At 37.2% G+C, this 12141-nt stretch overlaps 1 protein-coding gene across 2 annotated transcripts in view; it reads right to left on the bottom strand.

Annotated features, from left to right (window-relative positions):
* Positions 1 to 2732: 2732 nt before the first annotated feature.
* LOC135771685 (uncharacterized) overlaps positions 2733 to 12141 on the bottom strand; it is a 175090-nt gene continuing 165681 nt past the window's right edge. For both annotated transcript variants that reach the window (XM_065282040.2, XM_065282039.2), the window contains exon 2: positions 2733 to 6672. In XM_065282040.2, the coding sequence (XP_065138112.2) occupies positions 5330 to 6672 (1343 nt within the window). In that variant the 3' untranslated portion in view covers positions 2733 to 5329. The remainder of the gene's footprint in view (positions 6673 to 12141) is intronic.

Here is a 12141-nt window from a genome sequence, read left to right as displayed (position 1 = left end):
ACAGGCTGCCTGGAACGCATAGGGTCGTGAGTCGTGGTTTTGAAGTCGTAACTCACGGGTTTAAAAACCTGCCTGGAACGCACCATGAGTACAGAAGCGTAATGAAATTTAGCGGAAGTACAAAGTCTGACGTAGTCAGGCTACCCTGCTCCAGCCTCAGTGAAGAAGTGAAGGCTTACAAAAGTACGGCACGTCTATTAGTACATCCCATGCTGTGTTTTTATCTATCATATAAGTAAAACACATTTCCATATAAGGAGGAATAAAATAATTTATTTAATACAAAATCTATAATAATTAAATTATGCTATTACTGGAAAAAAATGTCTATTAAAATATTATACCATTATATAACACAGGTTATTTTATATAAAAATACCTCAACACATCACATATTATGTATTTAGATAACATTCTATTTTATCAAATATATAAATAACCAGGGACTTCAACACAATAAAGAAGACTTAAAACAGATATTTATTGAAAATATATAAACATTTAATTCACTTTAGTTTAACAGACCTTACAGCAGCCGCCTCTCCATTATTAAGTAACAACAATCAGCATCTCTCTCTCAGTTTTTACAATAATCAAAAGCTTCTAACTTCATATTCTCTTCATGGAAATAATTAAAATATATTTTCGTTTTCACAAATTTATGCTACTAATGAAGAAACAAAAAAGAAATCGCTAGAATGTTATACTCTGAAGTTAAAACGCAATTACAAATAAATCAGTCACTTTAGGTTAAAAGATCTTACCACAGTTAGTCGGCTATCCGTTTTTACAACAATAAAAAGTTTCTAACATTATATTCTCCTCAAATTCTCCTCAAATCGATTGGAAATCACTCGTATATATTTCTTCTCACATATTTAAGTTATTAAATCAAGAAAGAGACAAAAGAACCGCTAAAATAATGTTAGTCTCTGAGGTAAAAACGAAAGGACCGTTATTTTTTAAATTAACGACTTTTCCTGAGCACAAGATAAAGCGGGTACTCGTGAAGAAGGCGGTAAGCTCGTGCAGACAAGCATGCGCATATTAGAGGTGCACACTAAAGGAATAATGGGTTTAATTATGAATTCACTTCATTTCCTAAAAAAAAAAAACATAACCAAAAAATAACCATTAGAGAACGTTATGTATAAGTTATTTTTAGGTTATTTTATGGTTCCAGAAAATAACCAAAAAATAACGTTCTGTATAAGTTATTTTTAGGTTATTTTCAAAATAACCACACTGCAACGTTATGGGAACGTTATTTTATGGTTCCAAAAAAATAATCAAAAAATAACCAAAAAATAACGTTCTGTATAAGTTATTTTTAGGTTATTTAAAAATAACCACCCTACAACGTTATGGGAACGTTATTTTATGGTTGCAAAAATTAAAACCTAAAAATAACGTTCCCAGAACGTTATTTTTTGGTTCCCAAAAAAATAAACAAAATATAACCAAAAACTAACGTTAGGGGAACGTTCTGTGTTTGCTGGGTTCCGGTGATGTTAACAATAAAAACTCGCCATCAACAAACCAATTTTTTTAGAAATTTCGCCATCAACAAACCAACAGAAACATTATTTTCCACAACACCGCGCGCCGCCTGAGGAAATCTTGAGTTTCGTTGAGCGGAACCAAAAAGTCAGCCGCGACAGCGGAGTTAGCAACATACCTACTAAAATAAATATTTGTTCTCTGATATTTAAGTTGCTAAATTACGAAAGAAAGTAAAGAAATCTGTAAAATAATGTTTGTCTCTGAGGTAAAAGTAACGACCGTGAGTGACGTGAGTCCGCAAGCGCGTTCTGAAGGAGCGTAGCAGAGATGTGCGTGCTGCAGCAGTGTGAAGGAATACATGGATTCAGGGGCGTAGCACAAGGTCCCGGGCCCTATGCATATGGAGTCCTGAGCGCCCCCCATTTTTCCATTTTAGTTTTCTAATCACTACTGAACACACTTTATGATAACCAAACAAGACTTGATTCAGTCATATTTTATTTTGCTGAATGAGCAAGACATTACATTTTTACATTATTTAGAACATTTATTTTTAATATGCTTTTTAACTTTAAAGCATAAATCACATTTTAAATATGCCATTTTAGTTTTATGGGGCAAGTAACCATATTTAGTCACTTCCGCACACATTCAAAGTGCTCTCCCCCTGCCTTCATTTGAAGTAGTAGAGTCATGTAGTTTTCTCTCAGCCAAAGGTGAAAAATATTGTTACATTTTTTTAAAGAATGTCCTGTAACATCCCCCATTAGCTTTCTGAGGTTAAAAATTAAAATTTCCAAAGATTTCAATGAGTGCCCTATAAAGGGTTAACAAAAAGCTCCATTCATAATAACAGACAAACAAAACTTGTGTCACTGGTCATTTTTATTTGGAGAAAAAATGCTATTGCTTACATGCTATAGCTTCATCAAATGTATAGTTTATACCAGGGGTGTCCAAAGTCGGTCCTGTGTCCTGCAGAGTTTAGCTAAAACTTCCCTCAACACACCTGCCTCAAAGTATCTAGTCCAGGGATGGGCAACTTTGGTCCTGGAGGGCCGGTGTCCTGCAGAGTTTAGCTCCAACTTGCCTCAGCACACCTGCCTAAAAGTTTCTAGTGTGCCTAGTAAGAACTTAATTGGCTGCTTCAGGTGTGTTTAATTATGGTTGGAGATAAACTCTGCAGGACACTGGCCCTCCAGGACCGAAGTTGCCCTTCCCTGATCTAGTCTGCTTTGTAAGACCTTGATTAGCTGGATCAGGTGTGTTTGATTAGGGTTGGAATAAAACTATGCAGAGACACCGGCCGTCCAGGAGCAGGAGTGGACACCCCTGGTTTATACTGAAGTTTATGCCCCAGTAAATGCCCACCAGCGTTTATAATATATGAACTACAAAGCTACCTGACACTTATTAGCCTATTATTGCTAATTTTTGATATTATACCCTAAAAATAAACATGTTTCGATTTAGGCTATTATAGCGGAGTTTTGTATGCAAACAGCATTGTTAGTATACAGTTTATTTATTTAGCCTTTCACCTCAAATTTGCATGTAGTCTATAAACAAATTATCATCTGAAAGTGTTCTGCTTTTTCAATGGGTTGTCTCAGTTCATTTTTAGCATTAATAATCGCGGGGATATTCAAACAGTTTAGCACTATAGATTTCGTCTTCTAGTTTGTGCTCACCTTTCTTTGAAAAGAAGTCAGTCACAACAAATCGTTTCCTTCTGTCTTTCCTTTCTTTTTTGTGGCCTTATTTAGCTATCTTTGAGAAAAACAATTCAACCGCACTGCAGAAATTTGCGCTCCACCAGATGCTCAAAAACGTTAAGAAAAATGCACGTGCAGATGAACTAAATTATTTGGCACATTAGCAAGGGGTGGGACCGTGAGACTTTAGATAGTTTTTTCTTATATGTAATCAGTCAAACAGTTATTCAGCCAATACACTAACTTTACATTTCATCTGACATTCATTATGAAATTTAATTAGGAAATGAAAATATCCAGGTAAAATAAATTATATTCCAGACTTTTCAAGGGCTCTCTCTCTCCTTGGGGCTCTGGTAATCAGTACTGGTTTTACCCCCAGTCCGACGCCCCTGCACGGATTTAAAGAGGTCTCAAAAAATCGGATGGATAGCAGCAGTAGTGAACACACACTGAGCAGCGGGCATTCATGCGGGGCTTTACCATCTATCATTAAAGTGTATTCGTTATATTAAAAAACCTACAGGAAACCTTCTGGGAACGTTCTCTCTACAATGTAAAAAAATTCCGTAGAAATTGCAGCTGTGTTGCCGATAATTTACCGTAGGTTTAAATTTATGTTTTTTACTGGCAACATTTTGTTCAAAGTTAAATGAACATTAAACATTTACAAGTCTTTGTCTTTACAGAATAAAACAAACAAAAAAACTGCACCAAGCAAAATATTCTGGGAAACAAAATCTGAAGCAAAAAACAGAAAAAGGTTGATGATAATTTCTGGTTCCAAGAATGCTTTGCATGAGGCTGTTATTGTATAGTTTTATTCTGTAAAAGATAAAGTGCTAGTAGGCTAAAGTTTTTCAAAAGCATATACCGTGCGTGCCTTTAAATGTAAAGCTTGCATTTTATAGTCAGAAGCTTTATTTATAGGACCTTATAGTCAGGTTTACTTATTCTCCCTTATTAAAAACAAATATCCAGTAAAGCTGATTGATTGCCTACAAATACATGGCTATATACAAATACCGTAGCAAAACGGTTTCTTTTCTTTCATCCTGGTAGGTTGTTATTTTCTAATTTTTATCATATTTCTTACGTTTTAAGATAATGAATTCTATTGTTTCCTTTTCCCCCTAAAATAAAAGAATATGAAGAAATTATTTTAAATTAGTCTTTCTTAAATGTGCAAATGAAAGTGGCTGAAGTTTAAAGCCTTTATTTTCATCTGTATACTGTAGCTGTACAATGACTTTGTTATTTTTACAACATTACATTCAACTGTGATTGTCATTAAAATACTAATAATAAAGTAGAAAGAAACCTGTTATACAATATATGGTGTCTGTGCAGTGAAAGTGTGACATGCTTGCATATAGACCTATAGCAGAAGGCAGGAGACGTAATAATTGTAAAAAGAACAAAGCATTTACTGAATTATCTGAACACTTTCTTTCTCAGTGTGTTCCTAGCCAAGTTAATGGACAATTAATGACATTATGGTCCCATGACATCAAGACTTCGAAACCAATTCTTAAAATCACATAGCACACAACATAAAATAAACGAGTTTGACACATAAAAGCAGCACACCACACACCCTTCTATAGCGATTTAGATGCTCTTCTCCTCAGTCTATTATTCACGTTCTGGTTTTCCACGGTCTGTTCGCCAATGCTGTAATGAAAAAAATGCTTCCCTGCCAATGACGAGTAATTCTGGCTTTCCGCAATACCGCTATTATCCACCAGGTGGTGCTCTTCTGCAACTTATACAACTCAGAAATATTGCCCTAGGACAAACAGCTGTATGTCCATGTATGTTTTTATGGATCGCTTTGAATTGGATCTCTATCAAAAGTCCTTTACAAAAATGCAATTATCTCAGCTTTTTGCTCAAAATTTTGTGTTTTTCAAGAAACCTACCCATATTTGAGAGGTGATTACAAGAAAAGTATTGAAGGTAGGACGAAACGTCTTTTTTTGTTTGAAAGCAGAGGGTCTATTTTTTCATTTGATATATTGTACGTTTTCTGGAAGACATTAAAATTTTGTGAAAATCATGAAAAATGCTGGCGATAGAAACTTTTTTTTTAAACGCTGGCGGGGAAAGAGTTAAAGGTTCTGTCCAGTATGAACTCTCTGATGGAATTTTAAGGAAGCTGACTGAGCAAACATCTTGTCACACTGAGAGCATTTGAAAGGTTTATCACCTGTATGAATTCTCATGTGACTTAGTAATGAAGACTTTAGACTAAAACTCTTCCCACAGACACTACAGTGATAAGGTTTCTCTCCAGTATGAACTCTCTGATGAACTTTTAAATGACCTGACTGAGCAAACGTCTTGTCACACTGAGAGCATTTGTAAGGTTTTTCACCTGTATGAACTCTCTGATGGGATTTTAAGTTAGAGGAAGTAGTAAACATCTTGTCACAATGAGAGCATTTGTAAGGTTTTTCACCTGTATGAACTCTCTGGTGTTTTAGTAAGGTATCTTTTACACTAAAACTCTTCCCACAGAGACTACAGTGATAAGGTTTCTCTCCAGTATGAACACTTTGATGAACTTTTAAATGACATGAGTGAGCAAACGTCTTGTCACACTGAGAGCATTTGAAAGGTTTTTCACCAGTATGAATTCTCATGTGACTTAGTAACGAAGACCCTTGACTAAAACTCTTCTCACAGACACTACAGTGATAAGGTTTCTCTCCAGTATGAACTCTCTGATGGACTCTGAATTGAGGTAAATTAAAGAAACTCTTCCAACAGACACTACAGTGATAAGGTTTCTTTCCAGTATGAACTCTTTCATGATATCTGAATTGAGATGAATTAGAGAAGCGCTTTCCACATTGAGTGCAGACGTAAGGTTTCTCTCCAGTGTGAACTCTCTGATGGGATTTTAAGTTAGACAAATAAGTAAACATCTTGTCACACTGAGAGCATTTGTAAGATTTTTCACCTGTATGAATTCTCTTGTGATTTAGTAATGAAGACTTTAGACTAAAACTCTTCCCACAGACACTACAGTGATAAGGTTTCTCTCCAGTATGAAGTCTTTGATGAATATTATGATTCTCTTTGGTTTTGAAGTATTTTCCACATTCAGTGCAGTTGAAAGGCTTTTCATCACTGTGTGTCCTCATGTGAACATTTAGATCAGAGGAAGAGACACAAATCCTCCCACACTGTTCACAGTGAAACTGCTTCTTCTTCTTCTTCTTCTCTCTGTGGTCTTCTGAATGAAGTTTCTTCTCTTGTAATGTATTAAAGCTGATCTCAGATCTGGTGAAGAGTTTCTGTTCTGTGTGTTTTCTCTCATGTCTCTCTAAATGTCTCTGGGAGCTGAATGTCTTTCCACAGGTGATGCAGGAAAGAGTTTGTGCAGTCAGTCGCTCTTTGTATGTTGAGGACGTTATTTCTATATCCAAACATGAATCACTCTTCACATCTGAAAGAAACATGAAACAATTAAATTGAGATTCTGTATCTTTTCCTAGATTCACACATATAGACAGAAGACAGGTGTCAGTCCTGTTATTACAGCTTGGTCATTGCACATGTGTTAAAAGCTTAACGCACAAAGATGTGTAAAAAATGAACACATCCTTTCTTAGAGTGTAAAGTCATCTCTGAACACTGTGGGTTTGTTACATTTAACATTAAAGGGCCCATATTATGAAAAACTCACTTTTTCTGGGTTTTGGGGTGTTCATTTGTGTCTCTGATGCTCCCACACGCATACAAACTTGGAAAAAAATACAGGTTTCTGAATGTCCTCTGCCTTGAGTCTCAGATTACACGGTTTCAAACTCAGTGATGTAACTAGCCGTTTCGTCACATTCAGTTTGAATTTTCACGCCCACCACCCCACTCGCAGGTCTCCACCCACCAGGGAGCTAGAGAGGACAGAGCAGTCACTTCACTGACATCCTCTGTACTGTTATCATGTCTCACGGAAATAACAGCGCTATTTGGATATTATGGATTATACTCCCGCCTACTTTTAAAAACAAAGTTTTAACGCGTGTTTATTGGAACCCGGAGTAATCTTATATACAGTGTGTTACGACGCAAATAGTCATCAGATTGTAGGCGATAAGACCTTCATGCAAAATCTGATGTAAACAACAGACTATGTATCTATATTTCACGGATTATATGCATTTGTGGACAAAAATGGTCATTGGATGTATTTTTTTGGACTTTCATGGATCATTCACACATCTGAAACAGACTGGATTCGATTCGCGATCGTTGTATCAGCACAAAAGGTAAGAAGTCACGTTATATTTTGCATGTTGTCATCTGTCACAAAATACTACATTTATGATGCTAGAGCATCTATATCTCAAAACAGAGATCATACATTGATGCTAATCCCGTAAATTATACCTTTTAAATGTATAGTGATTGTTTGTAGACAGTAAGTTAGGCTATATAGATATTTTTGCAGGCTAGATAGTTTACAGCGTGGTTTCGAAAAGTTTAAAAAATATTTAACGGCTTTATTTTACAATTCTACATAAACTAAGTAATAATGCTTTACCAAACTAAAAGTGTTTTGCCAAACAAACCGAGAAAGAGCCTTACCGATCCGGCTTTTCTGACGAGGCTAACCCCCGAGCCTCATAACTTTACGGTCCGGACCTCCCGCTAGCTTCTAGCAATTAGCACGCGGTCCACAAGCAGTATACATCCCCCGCCGGGTCTTAATTTCTGTAATTTGCGAAAATAATGTGTTTGAAAATGTTTTATAATGGGAATATGTTAGCATTGTCCAGGGAAAACGAGTTTATTGTTGAGGCTGCTACATCACAATTTACGCTTGAATCTTTGTGTGTCATGAGTTTCTTCTCCTGTAGTGTACTTATTAGTGATACTTTTCTGCATGATTTGTCTGTTGGCAACATAAACCGTTAATAATAATAATATATAAAAATATAGCTGCAAGCAGCAATGCCGGGGTCAAGCCAAAAAGGGCACATAAGAAAGTAAAGTTGAATTCGGATGAGCAGTTTAAACAACCTGGGAAAATCTCTTGATTTCAGACTAAATAATATAACAGTTATCAGCAAAAAAGCTGTGTTTTCATTCAGTGTCATCTCTCCCTCTCTTCTCGAGGAGCATTGACAACTAGAACACTGAAGAAAATGTGAGTGGTGCTTGCCGTGGCAATTCTCAGCTCACAAAATGTTACAGTGGTGTTATTGAGTCAAAAGAGACCACCCCCATGTCTCTACGATGTTCTGATGCAGAGATACAGCTCTTGTAAAAAGGATTGATAAGGTATCCTAATTGGTTGCTAAGGAATTAATTGGCATGCACCAATGATCTCCAAGCCATGAAAGAAATAATACATGATGACCCAAGATTTTAGATGTACTGTTGGAGTAGTTTTAGGCAAAAATACCATATTTCTATCTCAATACCACTAGGTGGAGCAATGACAACGTTGTGCATGCAACCTCAGTTCATAACTGTGTTACATCTAGCTAGTTTTATAACTATACACTTTAGTTTAGTGAAGAAATAGTTGTATGACCATAGGGCTTGCTTGACATGTAAGATTTTGTTCAATTATAGGGCCACCTAGTGGTTCAGGCATACCAATTTTTTTGTGTGGCCTCAGACTCTGCTCATACATCAGCGTATCAAATCTGGTGAAAAAATGTCTTTTCGTTGCGAAGTTATAACCATTTATGTATAAAAACACAAATTGTAAAAGGTAATTTTTCGTTTTTTGCAATTTTCGGCCATTTCTGATGAAAATTTTAATATAACGCCAATAGAACTTTTTGTTCAGAAGTTAATGCAATGTTCTTCCTATGGTGTTTTCGAGTCGATCGGAAGAACGCTCGCGGAGATATTCGCGCATGTTTTTTAAGTGCTGTTTTGCTGCGCAGGGCTAACCGTAAGGCGAAATCTGGCATGTTTGGTATCGTTGGACTCGGCGACTATTCAGGACTCCTAAAAATCAAGTCCCGTCAAAATACGTTGATCACAGCCAAAGTTATAGGTGTAAAAAACATCTGTCTGGCCACTAAGTGGCGCTGCGACGAAACTGTGCATGCACACTCAGTTCCTGACTGGCATCACAAGTACCAAGTGTCGTGTCAATAGGCCTAAGTTTGACGAAGATACAGCCTAAAATCTGTTTTTTTGCGCTCTACGTAAAATTTGTTGACGCGCTATACGACAACGGATTGGTTTATCGAAATTCTTTTGATAACTTTTTGCCGTGAGGGTCTCTAGATGCTACATACCAATTTTCGCGGCAATCGGGTAAAAACTCTAGGACGAGTTCGCAAAAGTAGGTTTAACAAATAATTCAAAATGGCGGAAAAAATTTCATGACGGAAAATGACGTCATAGGGTCCATTCGAATCGTCTTGAGCCAAGGAATCAGAGGAAACAAGAATTTTGTTCAGAAGTTCAGAAGTTATAAGCAAAAACATAAGTGCAACTTTGGACTGTTGGTGGCGCTAGCGAGTTAGAGATAGAGACTCCAAATTTGCTGTGGGGACACATTGGACTGTCCTTTATCAGTGTGCCAAATTTCATAACTTTCCTACGTACGGTTCTATGGGCTGCCATAGACCGCAATGGCGGAAGAAGAACCAGAATAAATATAGCTGCAAGCAGCGATACCGGGGTCAAGCCAAACATGGCAAAAAATGATTCATACGTGATGACTATCATGATTTAAGATCTAAGTTTGCATTAATTTTATGAAAAAAATAGCAATTTTTTCGTATCTTGAGACCACTAGGTGGTGCTGTGCCGAAACAATAGATGGTGCCTCAGGTCATGACTGTGATGACACATACCAAATTTAGTGTAAATACGATAAAGCGATACGAAGATATAGCCTTAAATGACTTGACCACTAGGGGGCACTGACCAAACAATAAATTGTGACTCAGGTCTTGACTGTGATGACACCCACCAAATTTGGTGTAAATACGATAAAGAAATGCAGAGATATAGCCTTAAATGACTTGACCACTAGGGGGCACTGACCAAACAATAAATTGTGACTCAGGTCTTGATTGTGATGACACCCACCACATTTGGGGTAAATACAATAAAGAGATGCAGAGATATAGCTTCAAATCTCTTGACCACTAGGGGGCGCCAAAAAGTTTACAAGTCCTCTCAGAACATGTTGCTGATGAACCATACCAAGTTTCATAACAATAAGCAATTGCGTTTCTGAAATACTTGAACTTAAAGAAAAAATTCAAAATGGCCGACACACAAAATGGCCGACCAAAAACCATTTGGTATCTTTTGACTCGGCATGCCTCACGAAATCTAACAAGACCACTCTCATAATTTTACATTCAAGTTTGCAGTAGTTATAAGCAAAAATAGACATTTTTTATATCTCGTGACCAGTAGGGGGCAGTGTGACGAAATGGTGCATGCACCCTCAGGTCATCACTGTTATGACATATACCAAGTCTCATATTAATACGCAAAAGTTTTGCGAAAATACAGGCGCAAACACATTTTGGCGTGCTCGCTCTCGCATTCTTTGATGCGTTATACGACAACGGATAGGTCTACCGAAAAGCTTTTGATAACTTTTTGTCTAGAGTGTCTCTAGATGATGCGTACCAAAAATCAAGCCAATCGCACGAGCACTCTAGGAGGAGTTCGAAAAAGTAGGTGTTCAATATAATTCAAAATGGCTGACAGTAAGGAGGTTTGATTCAGACATATTTGGTACGGTCAGACTCAGCATGAGCCAAGGAATCAATAGAGTGAAGTCTTATGTCAGTGTGGCAATTTAATCAAATGATAAAAAGATTTTAAACAATTTCTTTACATATCCTGACCACTAGGTGGCGCCATCCTAAAGATTTATAGGTGCGCTCAGAACATGTCACTGATGAACCATGTCAAATTTCGTAGCGATACGTCACTCTGTTTGTGAAATACTGAACTTAATGAGAAAATTCAAAATGGCCGACACCCAAAATGGCCGACACCCAAAATGGCCGACCGAAAACCGTTTGTTATCGTTTGACTCGGCATGCCTCAAGGAATCTAACAAGACCACCTTCATTATTTTAGACTCAAGTTTGAAGTAGTTATAAGCGAAAATAGGCATTTTTCGAATCTCGTGACCACTAGGTGGCGCTGTGACGAAACATTGAAGGCACCCTCAGGTCATGACTGCAATGACATATACCAAGTTTCGTGTCGATACACAAAAGTTTTGCGAAGATACGGCCTCACGTCCATTTTGGCGTGCTCGCCGCCTTATATGGTGTCACTGTATGCGACAACGCATTGGTCTATCAAAAAGCTTTTGATGACTTTTTGTCTGGGGTGTCTCTAGATGCTACATACCAAAGGACATGCAAATCGGACAAACGCTCTAGGAGGAATTCGAAAAAGTAGGTTTTACGGAAAATTCAAAATGGCGGAAAGATGTGCATGACACAAATGACATCAATGTGTGCAATTTAATCATCATGAGCCAAGGATTCAGAGGAAATAAGAATTTAGTTTCTAGGACTCACGGGTCAGAAGTTATGAGCATGAACAGAAGTGGATTTTTGGACTGTTGGTGGCGCTAGAGGGTTTGAGTTAGACACACCTATGTTGCTATAGTAACTTCTTAGACTGTCCTCTACATGTGTGCCAAATTTCATAACTTTCCTACGTACGGTTCTATGGGCTGCCATTGACTTCAATGGCAGAAGAACAAGAAGAAGATTAAATATAGCTGCAAGCAGCGATACCGGGGTCAAGCCAAACATGGCAAAAAATGATTCATACGTGATGACTGTCATGATTTAACATCTAAGTTTGCATTAGTTTTATGAAAAAAAGCAATTTTTTTGTATCTTGAGACCACTAGTTGGCACTGTGCTGAAAGAATAGATGGTGACTCAGGTCATGACTG

This window comes from Paramisgurnus dabryanus, chromosome 8 (genome assembly GCF_030506205.2).
Source record: "Paramisgurnus dabryanus chromosome 8, PD_genome_1.1, whole genome shotgun sequence".
NCBI classification, from domain to species: domain Eukaryota; kingdom Metazoa; phylum Chordata; class Actinopteri; order Cypriniformes; family Cobitidae; genus Paramisgurnus; species Paramisgurnus dabryanus.
The sequence above is the reverse complement of the archived record's forward strand: the minus strand, read 5'-3'. Positions and strand labels throughout refer to the sequence as shown.